Raw genomic sequence first — 22,168 nt, forward strand, 5'->3', positions numbered from 1 at the left:
ATTTCTACGTAAACGAAAGCGCGGTCCATGTTCACTGGGGATAGGAGGGGCTGGGGTGTTTAAAAGAAATCATTTTAAGGTTTTGATGAGCGGGGTCCTGAATAGTAGTTTCGTACTTGTGCACTCTAATGTGATGGAGTGCCTTGCAAAATTGTGTATGACTATCTATTGTTTCCATGGTTACCTACAAATCTTAGACATTTAACGAGCGCATCTGGTGGAGCTGATTTCACTCTCGGCAAAAGGTCGGCCACAGATGTACTTTGTATTTCCTCTTGGACGAAACAGACTCACTTCTCAATACTAATTATCGACTGCCCGTTGATAAACACAATTAAACTGTTAATTGTGAGTTAGCAGAATAACAAAGTACTAGTGGGGTTTAAATACTTTGAATCTAACTTTGAAGAAACTAAATTATCGTAAGAGAAGACTAACGGGGTCGTGTGGTCAGGCTCGTTGAATTGGTTGATGCATGCCATTGTATCCAAATTGCGTAGACCGATGCTCATTATGTCAATCACTGGAATGCAATACACGTATTATATGTATCTCATGCTTATCGGTAGTCTAGAAAAAGTCATGGTGCGTAATCAAATGTTGTCACGTGAGATATGCAGTTCGCCAGTTTACTTTGGATAAATGTTGGTTTTTTTAACACTTCCGAACTATTTGCAATTAGGCTGATATTATTTTACACAACAGTAGATGTCGCCAGAAATATCAGACATAATTAATAACTTGTCGAAAGAAGATAGCATTTATATCATGAGTCATGCGCACACATAGGATGAAACAACTTCCGTTTTCCACCCCTGTAGATAACTTCCTGGAGAAATTTGTCGATAATAATTCCACAAAATGGCCAGGGAATACGATCATCTATTCAAACTTCTAATTATTGGTGACAGTGGTACGTCGATTTTCTTCTGTTTAAAGTTAAAGATCATTCAATCAAGCGTCCCTGTGAGGGAAACTAAACCCGTGGGTTTCGTGATTTTCACTTGAGACGGCTTTGACTGAGTCGTGTTGTCAGATGTCGGGAGTTGTTTAGTTTGCTATAATATATAACACTGAGCGTGTATTTTCATGAAGACAGTAGGCGGTTTATGTTATCCCGTTGAAAGGAAAGTGTGATGTTGTTGCAACTCAGCTCCTAATCGAATGTGAATGTGACAGCTCATATCAGGAAATAGCGGAAGTTTATAGATTCAGCATAATAATTTTTTTGGTAATTTTGCTTGAATTATCCAGAATTCAAGTCGTATTTAAAAACAAAACAAAAACGTTTCAGATACACATGATACGCATTGTACAAAAAGTTGTGTCAGCTTCTGATTCCTTTAAAAACTACTGACATTTGCTATTTTGTTACAGTTTGTAAATGTAATGAATATGTAATTAATCATAGCTACCATTTTCTTCGAGAGTTGTCAAGCAATGTTAGAAATTTACAATTACATTCCCAATTAAATATGTTAATCAGCATAATCTGCTTCAAAGACAGGTATCTACATTACTTAGTATAACATGAATTCAAACGAATTCCCCAATTTATCTTCTCTTTATTAGATAAAATGTATGTATTTATAACAAACTCTTCACTGCAAACTAACGTTAATTGAGAACTGATACCTGATCCCCAACAAGACCAAGTACCACTAATTAGAGATGTATAGCGAACTGAGAAATCTCATGCAGTGTCAAGTGTCACTGACGGTTGTCTATACGCAATCAGCGGCAAATCAACACAACCATGTCCAATCAACACATCAGCTGTGATGATTCAACCATGTTAAACTTTCTTCATGTTCAATATGCCTGTAATTGGACTTATGTTGACTATGAAGAAAACATTAAACATTATGTCATGGCAGGCAGTAGCAAGAGGACTGTTATGTATTTAATCTTCTTAAATGAATGTTCATAAATGTTTTGAATGCTATAAAGTGATCACTGCTCATACAAGTCAATGCCACAACTATGTGTATTGTTTTGTTTTATCTAAGATGGAGCATGTATTCGAGTAAAAACATTTATTAGGAACAACGTATATATTGAACTGATTTTTCTGGTCCCTTGTAATTTGTTATATCCATCTTCTACTGTACTTCTGTCTTGTGTGTGTTAGTTCAACCCCATGGAAACTCTGTTTTAGAATGGGTCCCCAGCAACCTATGCAGGTTGTAAGAGGCAACCCAATGGATCGGGTGTTCAGACTCAGTGACTTGGTTGATAGCTTGTCATCGTACCCAGCAGCATTGATTGTTGCCAGAGCTGCAGATAAGCTGCGTATCTGCATAAAATACACATCAGAAATGCAGAACTATGCAGAAAAATAAAATCCAAGCGTATCAAATACGCAACGAACATTACAGATACACTACAAAAATAAAACTTGTGCGTATCATCAAAATATTGTGAAGTAACCATGCATATTCGTTTAGCAAATCAGCAACTTATTTTGAAATTATAAACGTGCATTCCGTCAACCTTGCCAAACTCCACGATGACAGTTACATCATGATCATTTGCCATCACACTTTCTTGTCGAAGTATCGTGGTATTTTTGAGTCCTATAAAGCTCTCGAACCCACACGACACTAGTTTGCAGGGACTAGATCAATAGTGTTTTTAAATATTTAACTTAAATACCCACATGTGTAAAAACTAGTGGGTAACAGAAATTTGAATACCCAGATAGAATTACTGATTCCCAATGATTTTAAAATGCATAGGTAAAATACCCACAACACCAAAAGCTTATCTGGAGCTCTGTGTTGCTCTTAATATTTCACAAGCATAAACCAGTTTCATGATGTATGAGTTAGAATGTGGCAATGGATGCAGACAGCAGTGCAGATAATGGAACACATCCTGTAGTTGATGTTTTATGTCTCCATCAAGCAAGGCAACATGCTAAGAGCTGTGTAAATGTAAAGATACTACGTACAGTACCACAGTCCCATGTGGATTCCAGATAAGAATTTAGGTCCTCAGCAGCCTATGTTTGTCAATTAAAGGGATCAGGTGGTCAGACTCTGCGACTTAGTCGATGCATGTCATCATATCCCAATAGCTTAGATTGATGCTCATGATGTCAGTCACTGGATTGTCTGGTCCAGACTCTATTATTATTCAGGCTGTCATCATATAGTTGGAATATTGCTGAGTGGTGTATTACAGGGTTGGCCCTGACGCAATAAACCAGTGTATTTGATGCAATCTAAGTAGAAAATACGCAACATAATGTCCCCATTGTGTCAGTTGTTTATACAGATCATTCAGATCATAATCAATAATGGAATTACACTGTACTGTCGGAATATCAAGATCTGAAATATCAAGATCTGAAATATCAAGATCTGAAATATCCCTTGACAAGAAAATATGACTGATATCAGTTTTGTTTAATGCTGGAATGTCCAATGTCTATGAACATTTCATCTTCCCGAGGCAAGTGAGTTAACTGACTATAAAAATCCAGTTTCCACCCTTGCCGAACTAGGCTGGAATTTATGGGCTCGATCGTAGCGCCACAAGTGGCTATGACAAGTTATGTCTCTTCTATGCTTCTCCTATGGACCAATCAGATTCCACCTCTCCTATCACTTGCATTTGCTTCAAACGAAACGGCGGCACCCAGTCATGACGATCTGATGATAATCAAGATCTCTATATTGTGATAAAACTAGTCTTACATCACTAAGTGCATCAAATCACCTTGATTAAAAACATGAAATGTTTTAGAAAATATCTGTTGACAACAAGTTGGCGGTGCACATGCTTTGCAAATGCTCCAATCGACCGAAATCGGCATGACAGTTTACGAACCGGATTTCGATTTCAGAGTGCGATTTTGATTGAACTATGCATAGACTCGTTAGTCCAGCCAAAATGTAACTCCATAATACCAGCCTAGTTCGGCAAGGGTGGAAACTGGACTTTTAAAGTCAGTTAGCTCACTTGCCTCGGGAAGATGTGAACATATCAGCTGAGCTGGCAAGCTTTCAGTGGCAGCCAGTCAGAATTAAGTTTCAGTACTTGTTTGTATTTGCTACTTCACATGGAGTTCCCACATCTAGCCAGTCAAGAAAATATACATCACACTTTGACAAAATCTGATTCTAACTTTAAGCCGAAATGTCAAGGGTTCCATATATAACGAATCATAACGAATCATAATACCTCTTAGTGTGAGACAACTGGCTGATAACTTCTGCGTTGATGTTTGCAAGTCAACTGAAGAGTTATGACATTATATATAGCAGTTACTTTCTTTATAATGACATATATGTAGGACATTACAATTTGATCAGCTCAAAAACTGTGTAAAATATGATTAAAAAGCCCTCACTCTTTGAACTCACACAAAGTGAAGTCACTTCTTAAGTGTATAAAATTTAAAGTAACTCTTTTTCGGTAAAACATATATCTTGACCGCGACATTAAACCAATTTCACCTCCCCAGTAGACATGATAAATCAAATAGAGGAAACGGAAAAAGTCATGATACATTGAAAAAGTAGTACACAAAAAAAGTTTCAGTTGCACAAATCTACAACGTTTACTTTTGAGTGTTTACAAAGCAGGAACAGCTCATGCATCATGATGAGGATAATATTACCGATAAGTGTAAACAGAATCATGTGTCATATGTATGGGTTAAAGATTTATGGTAAATCAATTGCTAGCTGATAGCTGTCCATGATAGCTGTCAAAGCTGTGACCACCACCTGTCTGTATGGTGAGTGTTGATGACTTGCATACATGCAGGGCTCCAGATATCCATGACATTTATTCACATGTTATTAGTTCTCGCTGAGATTTAATATACTCTCGACCTAAAAGGGTGTATTATCTAAAAAAATATGATGTTTTTGATGTTGTGAACATGTACCTATAACTTGAAAACTACTTCATGGAGTATTTTCCAGTTGGGGTACAGTTGCTATGCCAGTAGGAGAGGTGCTGTGCAAATTTGATTTCAACAAGTGCATTTTCTCTGAAAATATTGCTTTTTTCATGTTTTGAACATGTTGAAGCCCTGTCTTGTTTTTTGTTTTGTTTTTTTGTATATCTTTACTCCCTTGGGTCCCGTAGATTGGATATTTTTTAACCAGTGAGTAGATTATTTTACACATAATTCTGCTTAAGATTCTGTTTCATTTGACTTCAAACCTGTATCTGCTGCCCTAGTTTAAACTGACATTTAGTCCTTGAAATACTGATATCTTATTGTAAGAACATTATCCCAAAAATAAAAATTAAACTCCAAATGCTCAAGTTCAGCTTAGGCAATCTAGACTTGCCAAGTCAATTTAGGCTTGAGTTGGATTCATTTTCTAATTTATTCTGAAGGGTCTGGCCCTAAATTTGTCGCTTGTCACACAAGCTTACAAAAGAAAAACATGCTTCAGTGATCATAAGAGAGACATGTGTTGTTCACTGCAGTGTAGTCTATGTTTAGACTATGCCTGTTGTTGATCAATAAATTAAAATGTGTGAAGTGCTACAGTGAAAAGGCTACAGTGGATAATAGTTGTAGTACTGGATTTTTAAAAATTGGGTAATGGTGATTTATTTTGCATGTTTTATGCAAATCCGCAGCTTATCTGCATGAGTGAACTGTGATCATGTTTGGAATGGGTTGTCATGACATTATCTCTCTCATCTGTGTAGGTGTCGGCAAGAGCAGTTTGCTGCTGAGATTTGCTGACAATACTTTCTCAGGTAAGTACTTCAGTTGTTTCTTTGCACAAATACAAACTAAACTAGACCTGTTTGAATAATCCACTTTCCCTTCTAACCATGCTAACCCTTGTGGTATGGGTTGATATAGACCAGATCCCTAGAGAAGAGGAATTGTAATCGGGGTCTGGTGAAACCTGGCTGGTTGTGAGTGAGTGAGTGAGTGAGTGAGTTGGGTTTGATGCTGCATCTAGTCCATCCTCCATAGCCATGTTATCTCCAGGGCTCGCATTTCAGTAAACCTACTCGAACCCCTTGATCTATTGGGATCAGGGACGGTCGGGTAGCCCAGTGGTTAAAGCGTTCGCTCGTCACGCGGAAGACCCGGGTTCAATTCCCGACATGGGTACAATGTGTGAAGCCCATTTCTGGTGTCCCCTGCCGTGATATTGCTGGAATATTGCTAAAAGCAGCGCCATACTTACTCACTCACTCACTCACTCACTGATATCACCAACGAAACATTGAGGCTGGTTTGTAACTCGCATTGTGTTTGGCCTGTTAGATTGAGTAGCGTTGCAAATCAAACTGGCTAATGTTAATCAAGGGCAGGTAATATGAGATCTCGAGAACCACAGTAATCAATCCAAGGGTCAGTGTAGGTTTACAGAAATGTGACCCCTGGACCCTGGATTATAGAGGATGCATTGAGCCAAACTTCAGCAATATCTCAACAGGGTCACAAGAGACGGGCTTCACAAATTGACTAACAGGACCAGACTCACAAACTTGGTTAATGCATGTCATCGTATCCAAATTGCATAGATCGAAGCTCATGATGTCAATCACTGACATCTGGTCAAGACTTGATTATTTTCATATAGCTGAAATATTGCTGAGTGCGGCTTTATAAAAGAAAAGAAACCAACTACAGTAAACTAGGTTTATAACAAACACGCTTATAACAACTGACCGATATAATGAACTTATGTTTTAGTCCCGACTATTTGTTGTATAAATGATGTTTATATGCTTATAACGAACAACGGTTATTACGAACTAAAATTAGTGTTCCCTTCGAGTTCATTATAACCGTAGTTTACTGTAAATGATTTGTTAGTTGAAAGCAGCAACACTGGAACAGATGTATGTATTCATGGGTGGAACGTAGTGGAAATGATCAGTGAACTATTGACAATGCTGAATCTGAAGCTACATGGAGGTAAGCTATTCTGATTGCTTCAGGAACGTATATCACGACAATCGGGGTCGACTTCAAGATACGAACAGTGGACGTGAACGGGGAAAAGGTCAAACTTCAGATCTGGGATACTGCAGGACAAGAGAGGTTCCGGACAATTACATCCACGTAAGGAATCTTGCTATCTCAATGTTTAGGACACAAGTTTGTTTAGCTGTGTCATTACTGCAGACATGGTTGGTGTGACTTGGTCGCAGGTAGTTCATGTGGTCAACACATGGTCAATAGACAGTGTCTGAAAACAAGAATGAAAGTCATGGGGCCCTTGTTGTAACTCAATGCTAATCATGTTAATAGCTGCATGATTGCTAATGCAGCGTTTTAAGCAGTAATCACCATGATCACTTACTTTTTACTTGTCACAACCCTAATGTTTTGAAGACCAATTTTCAAGGAACCCTCGATTCCAGCACTACAGCTGATGACCTCAGGGACTCCAAGTCCCCCTTTTATTTCTAACATGGCTGATTTTGAACTTGATTGAAACAATTACCTCACCTGAAAATTCCTTTATTTAGTTTTTTTCTAAATCATACTCATGCCATGATTTGATGTTAAGACTAATGATGGTTGACAAGAATCTGAGACTCAGTGACATCATTGTCCATGTGGTGCTGTTTCTCGATGATGAAATGGATCAAGTTCATATTTTGTGATAATATATTTTAAGTCAAGACGAAATTGTGCTGAACAGGATAAAGCATGATTATTTAACAAATAAAATAAATTAGAGAAATTCACCTAAGTGTCTTTTGATAACAAATATATCAACAGGATTCGATAAAAGTTTAAGAAACTCTGAGGCATGCCAAGGAAAGCACAAGTGTAAGATTTTATTTATCATCCCAAATCATTCTTCCAGTTTCAGATCATGTGCTGATTTTTGTTTTTACGAAGTTTTGTTATGTTCTGTCATTCAACAATGCGGTAAAGTTCAGCATGTTCAGTCGCCAGTGAAACCTGCCAATAAAAAGATTGTTAGAGGTCGTGTGTTGTGTTTCAGATATTACCGAGGCACGCATGGAGTGATTGTCGTCTACGATGTCTCAAGCGGCGAGTCCTTCGCAAATGTCAAGCGATGGCTCCACGAGATTGACCAGAACTGTGATGTTGTTAATAGGATTCTAGGTGAGCTTTGAAGTGAAGCTGTACTAGTAATACTAGTATGACTCGAGACTAGTCAGTGGGATCAGAGGTCATCATGGCCGTTTTGTCCAGTGTTGTGTTTGTTGTGTTATAAACGTCTTCTCCTCAGAAACCACAGGGACAATGATACTGAAATGCCACATGCTGCATCCACCATTGATGACACCTGAATTTGTTCAGTGGGTTCAAGTCCGATTTTCAAGATGGCCACTGCTACAGCCATATTTGAAATACTATTTATGGCAATTATTAAGCCAATTTCATTCAAACTGTAATTAAGTTTTGTGTATACTGTACATGGGGTTAGTAGTACTCAACAAATGTTCTATAATTCTCAATATTTGGCATTTGACTTTTGCACTTCAACCATGCTCTTAAATTCTTCTAAAATATGTTCCCTTGCTCTGTAAACATCATGAACATCATGACATTCCCTTTCTCTGTTAACATCTTGACATTCCCTTGCACTGTAAACATCATGACATTCCCTTGCACTGTAAACATCTTGACATTCCCTTGCACTGTAAACATCTTGACATTCCCTTGCACTGTAAACATCTTGACATTCCCTTGCACTGTAAACATCTTGACGTTCCCTTGCACTGTAAACATCTTGACATTCCCTTGCACTGTAAACATCTTGACATTCCCTTGCACTGTAAACATCTTGACACTCCCTTGCACTGTAAACATCATGACATTCCCTTGCTCTGTGAACATCTTGACATCACTTTCACTGTAAACATCATGCCACTCCCTTGCACTGTAAACATTTTGACATTCCCTTGCACTGTAAACATCTTGACATTCCCTTGCACTGTAAACATCTTGACATTCCCTTGCACTGTAAACATCTTGACATTCCCTTGCACTGTAAACATCTTGACATTTCCTTGCACTGTCAACATCTTGACATTCCCTTGCACTGTAAACATCTTGACATTCCCTTGCTCTGTGAACATCTTGACATCACTTTCACTGTAAACATCATGCCACTCCCTTGCACTGTAAACATTTTGACATTCCCTTGCACTGTAAACATCTTGACATTCCCTTGCACTGTAAACATCTTGACATTCCCTTGCTCTGTGAACATCTTGACATCACTTTCACTGTAAACATCATGCCACTCCCTTGCACTGTAAACATTTTGACATTCCCTTGCACTGTAAACATCTTGACACTCTTTGCACTGTAAACATCTTGACATTCCCTTGCTCTGAAAACATCTTGGCATTCCCTTGCTCTGTAAACATCATGCCACTCCCTTGCACTGTAAACATTTTGACATTCCCTTGCACTGTAAACATTTTGACACTCCCTTGCACTGTAAACATCTTGACATTCCGTTGCACTGTAAACATCATGACATTCCCTTGCACTGTAAACATCTTGACATTCCCTTGCACTGTAAACATCTTGACATTCCCTTGCACTGTAAACATCTTGACATTCCCTTGCACTGTAAACATCATGCCACTCCCTTGCACTGTAAACATCTTGACATTCCCTTGCACTGTAAACATCTTGACATTCCCTTGCACTGTAAACATCTTGACATTCCCTTGCACTGTAAACATCTTGACATTCCCTTGCTCTGTGAACATCTTGACATTCCCTTGCACTGTAAACATCTTGACATTCCCTTGCACTGTAAACATCTTGAAGAATCTTCTTCTCTGACACTGCCAGACTGAGGACACATGAATGCTGAACACATGTATGTATCTTCTTTTGATGACATCACCTTTTGTGCAAGTCTGTAGAATTTTGTGTTAGTTGTAGTCTTCTGTATGCAGGAAGTATTGTCTGCAGCTTCATGCCTCCAGACTGCAGGTCATGTGTGTATCCCTATGAAGGCATAAGAAGCTGCACAGTTTCTGGACAATTTTGTTTAATAAAATATTGTTTTTATGATGGATATGATTTGTGCTAGTAGCAGAAGTTTTTGTAACCATGGTAACCTCGCTTCCAGTTGGTAACAAGGACGATGACCCTGACAGAAAGGTGGTGCTGACTCAGGATGCTCAGCGCTTTGCCGACCAGATGGGTATTCAGTTGTACGAGACGAGCGCCAAGGAAAACATTAATGTTGAAGAGGTGCGGTATTACTAGGGCTGTGTACATGTTGCTATCAACTGAGGCCTTTTTTAATGTTGGTTGACAAACCAATATGTTCCCTTTTTTTTATAAAAGTAAAACATGACGTGACATGAGAAGGCAAGGCACCAGGATGTGGCTTGAGTTACTGCCCCTTACTGTCAATGCTGAATTGTTTCCTCCTACAAAGTATCTAGTTTAGATGGCAAAGTTGTCTCGTTGACAATATTCTAGAAATATATGTTTTTATTCAAATACAGAAGTTTTTCGGTGTGGCAGTGATAAAATTATTTTTTTAATAAAAAAATTGGTCTGTGTCTGTAATAACCCATGTTGGTATTCTGGGTTGAATAGGGCCCAGCCACCTAACTGGATCATGTGGTCAGACTTGGTGGGTAAGTTAACGTGTCATTATACACGAATGCTCTTAATATCAATCACTGGATTGTCTGGCCTAGTTGGAATTGTTGAGAGGCTGCCATAATAGGGCTGGAATATTGCTCAGTGCAGCGTTAAACAACTATCATAAGCTAATTGATGGTACACTTATCTATTTGTATGAAGGGTTGGTGGGTAGTCTTGTACTTCACTCATATTTAAGGTCTGTGTTTGATTCCCTACTTGGGTACATATCCTACAATATGTGAAGCTCATTTCTGGTGTTGCCATCATGATATTGCTGGAATGTTGATAAAAGTGGCATTAATAATGGACCTGTTTTACTCCATTATGATACCTCTCTGTATGAAGATTTGAGGACACCACCATGGCAGGTTGCATTGCGCAGCTGATTGAACATTTCACGACCAATCTGAATGAAAGATGAGTGGGGTTTTGTGTCAGTCAGATGTCAGCCTTTTACAATCGATGGATACTGTTCTTTGGTACCTTAATTGGTAAATTTTAGTCTTAGCGAAAGAACACAAACATATCCAGTACCTTCTTTTGGTTTTAGAGGCAATGGTGATCAGAAAAGACATCAGATTTCCTTAAGAAATTATAATAACACAGCTTTATTTGTTTGCATTTGGAACTCCATGATCATATTCATTTTCGAGATACTGAAATGAGATAAACCTATCTGAATGTGTAAGAAGCCTTGGTGGTGATTGGCTGACAAGAAAGTTCATCTGTTGCGACCTGCTATGGAGGCATCATCGATCTTCGCACAGGGTGTGTAGTAGGAGTTCAAGATCTGATTTTTTAGTTTGTTCGTTTTTTGTTTAACGCCACACTCAGCAATATTCCAGGTATATGACGGGGGTTTGTAAATAATCGAGTCTGGACCAGACAATCCAGTGATTGACATCAAGAGCATTGATCCATGCAATTGGGATACAATGACATGCATCAACCAAGTCAGCGAGCCTGACCACCCGATCCCGTTAGAGGCCTCTTTAGACAAGCATGGTCACTTTATAGGGCAAATGAAGGCCTATTCTATCCCGGATCTTCACAGGTCGATTTTAATGAGGTTGAACTCACTCTCCTGTTACAGATGTTCCTAGCCATTACGCGCCTGGTTTTATCCACAAAGAAAGAGCAACAGAAGAAAGCGGCAGATGCCCCCCAGACAATAAAACTGGACGGCCACAGAGGCAGCAAGAAGAAGAAGTGCTGCTAACAGATCTAGGATGTGTAGATACTTTTAGTTTAACCAATTCACTGTTGCCAACTGGTCGCCATCTGCAGGAGATGACAGAAGACATGGCACTGGCGACAATCATTTCGATCAAATCTCAAAGCCACACATTGGTTGCAAGATTAAGTTTATTCCTAAAAAATGCATATTTTTAGAGAAATCTGTAACATAAGTCACTGTATAAAGATACTTTTGCAATTTAAAATTTGAATTTGTATTTTTAGATAAAGGTTTCAATTTTTTGTAACAGATCCTTTTACAAATGTTTTAAGTATTTTGCATACAATTGTATAGACTTGTGTTTCAAATCATCAAATATGAACACGGAATCACAGAAAAAATTGTTATTAGAATAATGCAGTGTATATAAATTTGCAAGCATGAGTTTGTATATTCAAAGAGATTTCAGTTTTCACCTTTTGTCAATATGATTCTTCCTAATTTTTCATGTTGCTATGATTACCTATGTATTTGCAGATTTGCTCAGAAAACAACCCTCTTCAATTTTTCATAATCATTCTTTTTCAAAGGTTAATGACATTTGATACAGGCAATGTTGGTATGTTGTTTAATGTGGTAACAACTCCATTCTACTGAAACGTGAGAGTTTGGTTTCTTTCTTGAAAGCCAAGAATGTGTATTGACCTACAAGTTTCTGGAGACCGGATTATGTATCTCTGCAGGCCAGTGATCACTGGGTATTTGTGTTATGCATTTCACTGTCTGTTTATATTTCAAGCTTCACATGTTTTGCGTTCATATCAACTTTCTTGAATATATGTGTAAATCATTTAAGTTTCATAGTAAATAATGTGGACTCTTGTCCAACTCTCAGCTCGGGCTGGCTGTGCTAGTGTAGTTTTTAACCCCATAAGTCCATCAGCTCTGATGTTTGAGGTCAGTGTTGAACACAGAAATATCAGGGGAATTCAGAACAATACATTCTTTATACAGTAAAACCTTTTTCATCCAGACATTATTGTTCCCAATGAAGATCCGGATTAATGATGAATGAAAATAAGGTCCCTATTTCTGCACCCTCCGGGAGCATGCGCAAAGCACCACGAATTATTAAATAATATGTTTGATATGGCTCCTTTAAGTACATGGAAGTGTTCCAAGCAGGGATTGTCCGGAATGTGGGGTTTCTGGATTAAAGGGGGTCCTGACTAATGAAGGTTGGTGTACATCTTAAAATCTCCCATACGCTTGCCAGTTCTTGTACCAGTTTAGTCTGAGTGTGTTGTAGCGCAGTCAAGGGATTTGTTGGCACCATGTGGGAGACTGCAACTTGAATGACATATTTTCACTGACGGTTTTGGCAACCACATGTACAGCAGAATCATAGTCAGCAAATTCTTAGCAATGTTTATATATATGGTATGATCTTTTATGTCGCTATGGTATCGTGTTAATGAATTCCTGTGTTCTGACCCCAAGACACCCTGAAATGGAAGCTTGTGCATGCCGGACTGGTTGCTGTAATGGTAACATGTATACCCCTTAATCAAGGAAAATGGGTCAAACTTTAAGGTTTTAAACTGACAATGTTTCAACAGTACCATGTTACCTTTAACCACATTAACAGGGCTGCTTATTATAAAGTTGAAAGTTGATGCAATCTCATTAAAAATCAGATCTTAGTACTTGCTATCGCTAAACAAAGATCTGAGGACATCCCATTACGGGTCACGTCAGAATGACCTTTCATCCAACCAATCAGAGCATCACTTACCAGATCATGAAAGTGACAGTTGGAATGTGTTTTCTAATCATGCAACCACGAAATATTTAACACGGGGTATTCCGAATGACAGCTACGGTCTTTATGATTATACCCATAGAATCTAAGCCATCTATAAGCCGTTCAAGAATGTTCTTCTTATTAGTTTTAATTTTTGTAATCGAGAATACGTCAGAATATGTTTCGAAGCGTAGTCACCAGTTTGAAACTAGTGTTGTAAAGCTCGAGAAAGCTGCCTTCTGATTGGCTAATGTTGATTTCTTGTCAGTCATTTCATTGGTCGGTCAAAATTCGCGAAAGGTCGTTCTGACGTGACCCGTAATGGGATGTCCACAGATCTTTGTGTAGCGGCAGCAAACTGAGATCTGATTTTAATGAGATTGAAGTGGATGTTTATGGATGTTAAAATCATTGACGTGATATCAGCCTTATTTTGTTAATGCTGAATTGTAATACATATTTTCTTACATTTTCATTTTATTATAAAACATATTGGACTAGTCATGTTCTTTTTTTACCTTCAGTGTAATTTGTTGTCATTTGCCAACCGTTTCTCTCCCAATATAGGGAGTTGGTAGACTCCATCTATTCAAGTTGGCAAGTCCAATGACATTATAGGGGGTAACAGGTTTCACTGATCTCTGTTGTGTCATAATGTGTTCCCATCTGTCTATCAAGTCATAATCAGCTCTAGCAAAGTAAACTGGTACTTAAGTATTAAAGAAGATATATAAGTATTAATTCATCTAAAGTGGTCTATTGTAGAAGCTGGACTCATGATATGATTTCAACACTTGATGTATGAGCCGAAGGTGTGGAATCCGTATGTCTCTCAGTCGGGGTGCAAGCCTACTTGGGCAACAGACACGATGAACTTTGAACAATATCGCAAAACTCTGCTCAACCATGGCTTTCTCTCCTCTCATCTAAACATCATTCAATGTCAGCATGTTCACATACAGTGTAGTGACAAGGACAGACAACCTGCTCAAACAATGGTCATATCGCCCTAGTGCTGTAACAATGACCATGACTCCCTAGTGCTGTAACAATGGTCATAACACTCTAGTGCTGTAACAATGGCCATAACGCCCTAGTGCTGTAACAATGACCATGACTCCCTAGTGCTGTAACAATGGTCATAACGCCCTAGTGCTGTAACAATGACCATAACAACCTAGTGCTGTAACAATGACCATAACAACCTAGTGCTGTAACAATGGCCATAACGCCCTAGTGCTGTAACAATGGCCATAACAACCTAGTGCTGTAACAATGACCATAACAACCTAGTGCTGTAACAATGGCCATAACGCCTTAGTGCTGTAACAATGACCATAACAACCTAGTGCTGTAACAATGGCCATAACGCCCTAGTGCTGTAGCAATGACCATAACAACCTAGTGCTGTAACAATGGTCATAACGCCTTAGTGCTGTATCAATGACCATAACAACCTAGTGCTGTAACAATGGCCATAATGCCCTAGTACTGTAACAATGGCCATAACGCCCTAGTTGTGTAACAATGGCCATAACGCCCTAGTGCTGTAACAATGGCCATAATGCCCTAGGGCTGTAACAATGGCCATAACGCCCTAGTGCTGTAACAATGACCATAACAACCTAGTGGTGTAACAATGTCCATAAAACCTAGTGGTGTAACAATGGCCATAACACCCTAGTGGTGTGACAATGGCCATAACACCCTAGTGCTGTAACAATGACCATAACGCCCTAGTGCTGTAACAATGACCATAACGCCCTAGTGGTGTAACAATGACCATAACGCCCTAGTTCTGTAACAATGGCCATAACTCCCTAGTGCTGTATGATGAGATATATTTGGGAGGCATTAATAAGAACACTAACAGGATTGGGTGGTAAGACCCGCTGACTTGGTTGATGCATGCCATCTGGTCCAGACTCAATTATTTACAGACCGCCATCATATAGCTGGAATATTGGTGAGTGTGGCTTTCAACAACAAACAAACAAAAAGTAAAAAAACATTCCACAATGACATAATGGTTGGTAATATTTTATTATTCTTGAAAAAGTGTTGCTTTCTAAATCAATCTTCTTTTGAAAGCTATTTACATCTACCATAATTAATGTACTTAATGACCCTGACCTTTTATTAGGTCAAATATATCATGCAGTAATACAGATCTGGCAATTGTGCAACCTAGCATATTTGAAAAGGCATTAAAAAATGACATAAATACTATTAGGTATAAACTCTTACTGTAATAATGTATATAAAAACTTTGTCAGCTTTTTTACCTCAAGTTTTATGAACTTGTATGTATCCTATCTTTTCCACCTTATTTATGAATATCGATATGTTTTACATACATGTTACCAGCACAGCTTTGTCATTAATTTTCCTGTGCCAGGTGTAAATGTATTTCCCTAAATATATCTCAATATCTAAATATTTACTCTGGAATTCGTGAGTTGCCTCCCTTAGGCATGCCAGAATCCTATGAACATGGGTTCAAATCCCATTTCTCTCTGATTATGTCTCTAGGTTTGTCAGCACCATACCCATGCTTGTTGGTTTCACCAAAGTGGTAAATGTTCAAGACTTGCATCAATTCAGGTTTTCCTCCCACATCAAGCGGACACGCAGATATAACTGATAGAGTGTTCTAAGCAGTTTTTAACCAAACTCACTCACTTCCTCACATCCATGAGTGTACGAAAAAAACTCTCTAAATGTTTATGATTTTCTCAGCTTCAACATTATCCAAACTTTTTTGGGACTCAAGATTGCAAAACTAGTCTCAGATGGTTATGTCAAACCAATGTCATACATTTCTGGAGTACTAGTAACTGTTGCGTAATTGCTTTCACAGACCTCCCCCTCATCCTCTTATATGTTTGTGAGAACCCCGCCCCCTGGTGACAGACTGGTCACTTACGTCATAGTTTCGACTTCATATTTCTTATGATCGGTTCTGTGTGGACTTAAAGGATTACTCGTCTCTGTTGTTAAGCTTCAATTGCTTTCGTTTCCTGTGAAGTAATCAATTATTCAGTCTCTTTAAGATCAGATCTTTTCCTCCAATACGATACCTCACTCCATGAAAATCTGACAACAGCTGGAACACTGTATAAGGTGAACCTTGAGTATACCACCCAATCTAAATAAAGGCAGCGTGGTCCTGAGCCAATCAGAAGTGAACTTTCTTTTGATTTGGCTCAATTCTTGACCCCCTAGATTCTGAAATTTTGATATTATAAAAATAAAACCCACAGAGAGCACAAATATTCCAAGATGGTACTCAGAAACGACAGGTGGAATAAAATATTCAGAATAAAATATGCCGCATTTCATTATTTCCATTCAGAACTGTCTGTTTCAGTTCAATTTACGATACAGAAATCATATGCTGGACCGAATGCTTAGCTCACTTGTACCAAGATGCCTGAATGCTGATTGGTTGATTAGAAAGTTGACGCTACATGTACTTCCTGTGAAGGGGTTGTCAGACCTTCACCTATTACCCCGGTAAGGTCATATCGGAGTTAGAGATCTGGTTTTAAAGCAATCGTCAATCATTCTACATTGTACACCATTGTAGTTAACACAGTGTAGATAATCATATTCTTGCCAAAGTGTTTTCTTCCATTTGTGTCTATGATTTTGTTATGTTCACTTTAGATTATGTAATTCTAAAAAAGATCACATAGCTCACCTGGGTTATTCAAATGAAACTGCTGATCACAATGAATATATTTGTTTTTAAAAAAAAATGTTAAAATAAAATAGTATTAAGTGCTTTTCTTGATAACTTTGAAATGGTATGTTACGAATATTTGATATAATTTTTAATGATTCCTTCATGTATGTAATTGTTTGATATAGACTCATCCTCGATAATCCATGGTATCCAATCTCCTTTCTATTATTATGCTTACCCTTGACAATTTGCTACCATAGCTTTGTTTCGGAAGAAACTCCGAATCTCTTGGTAACTTCCCATGGAATTTCTCTCTCTCTCTCTCGTGTTATTTTATTGATGGCTATTTCTGTCTTCCCGAGGCAAGGGCGTTACCTGACTATAAAAGTCCAGTTTCGACCCATGCCGAACTAGGCTGGAATTTCCAGGTTCGATCATAGCCCCCACCAGTGTTATACGAGTTATGTCCCTTCTATGTCCCTCCCATTGACCAATCAGATTTCACCTCTCATATCACTTGCATTTGCTTCAAACAAAATGGCAGCACCAAGTCAAGACAATCTGATCATTAATCAAGATCTATATTGTAATGAGAGTTCGTCCCACGATTCTGATTGGACCATGCATAGACTCGTTGGTTCAGCCAAAATGTAACCCTGGAATTTCAGCCTAGTTCGGCATGTGTGGAAACTGGATCTTTATGGTCAGTTAACGCCCTTGCCTCAGAAAGATGGCCCATTTCTAGCATCAGCATATTTTGTATCGGACTCAAAATGAAACTAATGAATATGTCCAGGGTATTTGTCAGTACAGAATGTGGGTACAATGTGTGAAGCCCATTTCTGGTGTCCCCTGACGTGATTTTGCTGAAATATTGCTAAAAGCGGCATAAAACCACACTCACTCATAACAGAATGGAGACTTATAACCCTGGATTATCGAGGATGATAATGACCCTGTGCGGAGTGTTTCAGGTCATGTTTGGCTTTGATCATGTACATAGATACAAACAGAGGTGTTCCAGGTAGCTGGCCTAACGATTGGGGGGGAGGGGGGGATGTTAAGAGCAGTACAATTTCTAGGGTTGGCAATACAACTATACATATATAATATGCATATACAAGCCTGATGACTTTTGAGCAGATATATGTAAAATAGGCTTTGTTTGAGAGAAGTCCAAAACCAGGAATCTAAGAATTTACAAATAATCCAGACAAAATTCCTTGCAATTATATCTGTTTCTTATGCTTCCTTCAAAGTCTCTTACCCGCTGTGATATTGCTGGAATATTGCTCAAAGTCTCCTCAGCAACCCATGCCTGCCATAAAAGGCGACTATGCTTGTTTTAAGTAGTCCACACTCGATTATTAACAGACTGCCGTCATATAGCTGAAATAGTGCTGAGTGCAGCGTTAAACAACAAACAAACAAACAAATAAACAAACCCTTCAAAGTCAGGTCAGCTATTTTAGAACATCAATTAATCTGGTTAGCATGGGCTGCATCAAGTATTTCACCCAGTGACAGACTGGTAATCCCTATTAGTAGATGCAAGCTTTGTTTCTATGCAATGTAGACTTCGAACTTTTGTTCTGCCTGACAAATTAGTGTGTTGACACATTAGGAATGAATGTATTCAGGCTTTAGTGTATTATATCATTGTGTTGCGAAGGCTTGATTGGATTGTCTATTTGCTGTGGGCGACATATTATTAATGTCAATTCCAAATACTGTTTCTCCATGACCAGGGAAATCACTTACTGTTAGACTTAGTCCTACTCTACATCATAAGTTCGCTCATGTATATTGTTTGAATGAATCGGAAGTGAGGTTAGTTGCATCAGACGTCTGCTACAGTCAGCTGTGGTAGCCCTGACTGTGACGTCGTACCGTATTCTCTCACTGCTTGTCTATCTATAGGCTGGTCAATAGGTTTTTTTATTCATTTAAAGTCTCAACTTTTTTGACAGACCTCATGATGAGAAAGTAGTTTATTCATGATAAGGATCATTTCTGAAGATTAGTCGATTTGTGGAATAATATATACTACTCAAAATAAGTTAAAGAACGCAACATATTTTCATATGACTATAGTTAATCCCCGATTTCTTTTTCACACAACTGGTTAATCCCCTGATTTTTTCATATTGCTTTAGTTAATCAGTCATGGCCATTAGTCTTATGATAAGATCTGGTGTTCTTTAACTGCCATTTCGTATATACTGAACAAAGAAAGTTAAGGGTCATGAATTTTTTTAGGTGAAAATTGAAAAAAAAAAAAAAATATCTTCAAGAACATTCCTGATCCCTTACTTATTTTGTTCGGTATATAAGTTGTGCTGATTGCGTGTATTACAGGATGAAATGCTGGCACGTCATTTTGCATTATTCATCTTCTTTTAGAAGGGTTTGCGTCTACAGATGTGTGTGGAGGGTGTGTCGTCACTAAGTTTTAGTCACCTTGTATGCAGTGTATCACATGTTTGATATTTAACATTTCGTAACAAGCTGAAAAAATTCTCAATGTGATGGTGTGATATTGCACCCAATGTGTAGTACAAATATTTTGTAAACGGGACAGTCACATACAGTGTGACAGGAAGGAGGGTCGGGTGTGGTGTTTAATATGTCCGTGGCCATGTTTGTAGGCCTGGTTTTTCAAAAGTGCTTCTGTGGTCTTATGTGATAAAGCATAACTTGTAAAAAATGGTGTAAATATTTTATCTGATATTTTGTGTGTACTCCCCACAGTGTATACATGGTGTCTCTCTGGTCGATGGGCTTGGATGTGTGAGGACCATGGAGACTTGAAATCAAGATTGCCGTTGTCGTGGACTTGTATCTAGTTTACCAATCGAAAAAATACATTCTTTAAGTAGCAAGTAACAATTTTATGTGTTTGGCTATCAATGATTAATATTTGATTAATATTTCACATTATACCTTGGTAACAACATCTTTGAATTTAAGAAACATTTTCTGAATGCTTGTGAGAAGGGGTGACTAAGGAGGCCTCAGTGGGCTGGGGATGCTTACAGGTTGTGTCAGTGAACTGGGAAACAACGCTGTTCTAATCCCGGCTGATCCCGTCGATGGTTTGTGTGTACCAGGCCCAAATCTAGCTGATCCTGTCAATGGTGTGTCTATGCTGGGCCTGATCCTGTCAGTGATGTGTCCATACTGGGCCCGATCCTGTCAATGGTGTGTCCGTGCTGGGCCTGATCCTGTCAGTGGTGTGTCCGTGCTGGACCTGATCCTGTCAATGGTGTGTCCGTGCTGGACCTGATCCTGTCAATGGTGTGTCCGTGCTGGACCTGATCCTGTAAATGGTGTGTCCATGCTAGGCCTGATCCTGTCAATGGTGTGTCCATGCTGGGCCTGATCCTGTCAATGGTGTGTCCGTGCTGGACCTGATCCTGTCAATGGTGTGTCCATGCTGGGCCTGATCCTGTCAATGGTGTGTCCATGCTAGGCCTGATCCTGTCAATGGTGTGTCCATGCTGGGCCTGATCCTGTCAGTGGTGTGGCCATGCTAGGCCTGATCCTGTCAATGGTGTGTCCGTGCTGGACCTGATCCTGTAAATGGTGTGTCCATGCTAGGCCTGATCCTGTCAATGGTGTGTCCATGCTGGGCCTGATCCTGTCAATGGTGTGTCCGTGCTGGACCTGATCCTGTCAATGGTGTGTCCATGCTGGGCCTGATCCTGTCAATGGTGTGTCCATGCTAGGCCTGATCCTGTCAATGGTGTGTCCATGCTGGGCCTGATCCTGTCAATGGTGTGTCCATGCTAGGCCTGATCCTGTCAATGGTGTGTCCGTGCTGGACCTGATCCTGTCAATGGTGTGTCCATGCTGGGCCTGATCCTGTCAGTGGTGTGACCATGCTAGGCCTGATCCTGTCAATGGTGTGTCCATGCTAGGCCTGATCCTGTCAATGGTGTGTCCATGCTGGTCCCGATCCTGTCAATGGTGTGTCCATGCTGGGCCTGATCCTGTCAGTGGTGTGTCCGTGCTGGACCTGATCCTGTCACACAGCTCCACATTCAGGCGATGGATGGGCCCCTACAAAGTTTATTTGTGGAGTAATACACAGTCTCCTATCAAGTTCAGGGTGGTTGGGTAGCCTAATGTTTAAAGCATTTGCTTATCACGCCAAAGATCCAGGTTTGATTCCCGACGTGGGTACATTGTGTGAAGCCCATATCTGGTGTCCCCCGCCATGATATTGGTAGAATATTGCTAATAGCGGCGTAAGACCATACTCACTCCTTTCAAGTTCATTAGCTAACTAAAACTAAACACACGTCACCACTGCCATGTATTCATGGTGATGGAGAAACAGACTTTACACACCCCGTGAAGTACTGACGATGAACTGGGAAGTGGCCTAGCCTGAGATGAATGCTATGTAGACCAGCCATGCCCAGCAGTAGTAGTGAGCTGCGTCCAGGGTTTTAAATATGGTGAAATGTATGTATTTGTTGTAACTGTGTAAGAAACCATGTAGAGTAGTCGGCACATAGACGTGTTCACAGGCGCTGAGGAAGATGGAGCAAACAGCAGCACCTTATAAAGTGGAACCTGTGGAGTCCAGACAGCTGTCTGTATCAGGGATGGTTCACTTTCGCATTATAAATTGTAACAGTAATTAAACATTTATGGAATGATTTAAATTTTCGGGTGCCTATTATACATCCTTATCCAAGAGAACAAGACAGCAACAATTAGATTTGAACCCTGGTTGACGCTTGAGGCAAACACTTTATCCACAGCCGTCAATCCATTGCTGGAGTTCATGGTCAAAGATTGTTGCAAGATTAAGTTTTAGTGAGGTTTCCTGAGACCTAGCCCCCTGAGTTCAACTGTATGGGATGTTTGTTCTTGGCTCCGTCTCCC

At 39.3% G+C, this 22,168-nt stretch overlaps 1 protein-coding gene across 1 annotated transcript; it reads left to right on the forward strand.

Moving 5' to 3' along the window:
- Positions 1-801: 801 nt before the first annotated feature.
- Positions 802-18,314, forward strand: LOC139472452 (ras-related protein Rab-35-like). The gene is made up of 6 exons (XM_071254929.1): positions 802-913; positions 5,683-5,733; positions 6,937-7,060; positions 7,956-8,080; positions 10,074-10,198; positions 11,697-18,314. Exons 1-6 carry the CDS (start codon positions 862-864, stop codon positions 11,820-11,822), a joined length of 603 nt encoding a protein of 200 aa, XP_071111030.1. The 5' UTR covers positions 802-861; the 3' UTR covers positions 11,823-18,314.
- The last annotated feature ends 3,854 nt before the right edge of the window (positions 18,315-22,168 follow it).

This window comes from Haliotis cracherodii, unplaced genomic scaffold (genome assembly GCF_022045235.1).
Source record: "Haliotis cracherodii isolate W230 unplaced genomic scaffold, xgHalCrac1.p SCAF_24, whole genome shotgun sequence".
Classification (NCBI taxonomy): Eukaryota; Metazoa; Mollusca; class Gastropoda; order Lepetellida; family Haliotidae; genus Haliotis; species Haliotis cracherodii.

Bases quoted from the DNA above. Each gene is read 5' to 3' on its own strand.
- LOC139472452 (XM_071254929.1), top strand. From the start codon at position 862: ATGGCCAGGGAATACGATCATCTATTCAAACTTCTAATTATTGGTGAC. The intron at 914-5,682 runs GTACGTCGATTT...TCATCTGTGTAG, and splicing joins TCTAATTATTGGTGACAGTG to GTGTCGGCAAGAGCAGTTTG. The intron at 7,061-7,955 runs GTAAGGAATCTT...GTTGTGTTTCAG, and splicing joins TTCCGGACAATTACATCCAC to ATATTACCGAGGCACGCATG.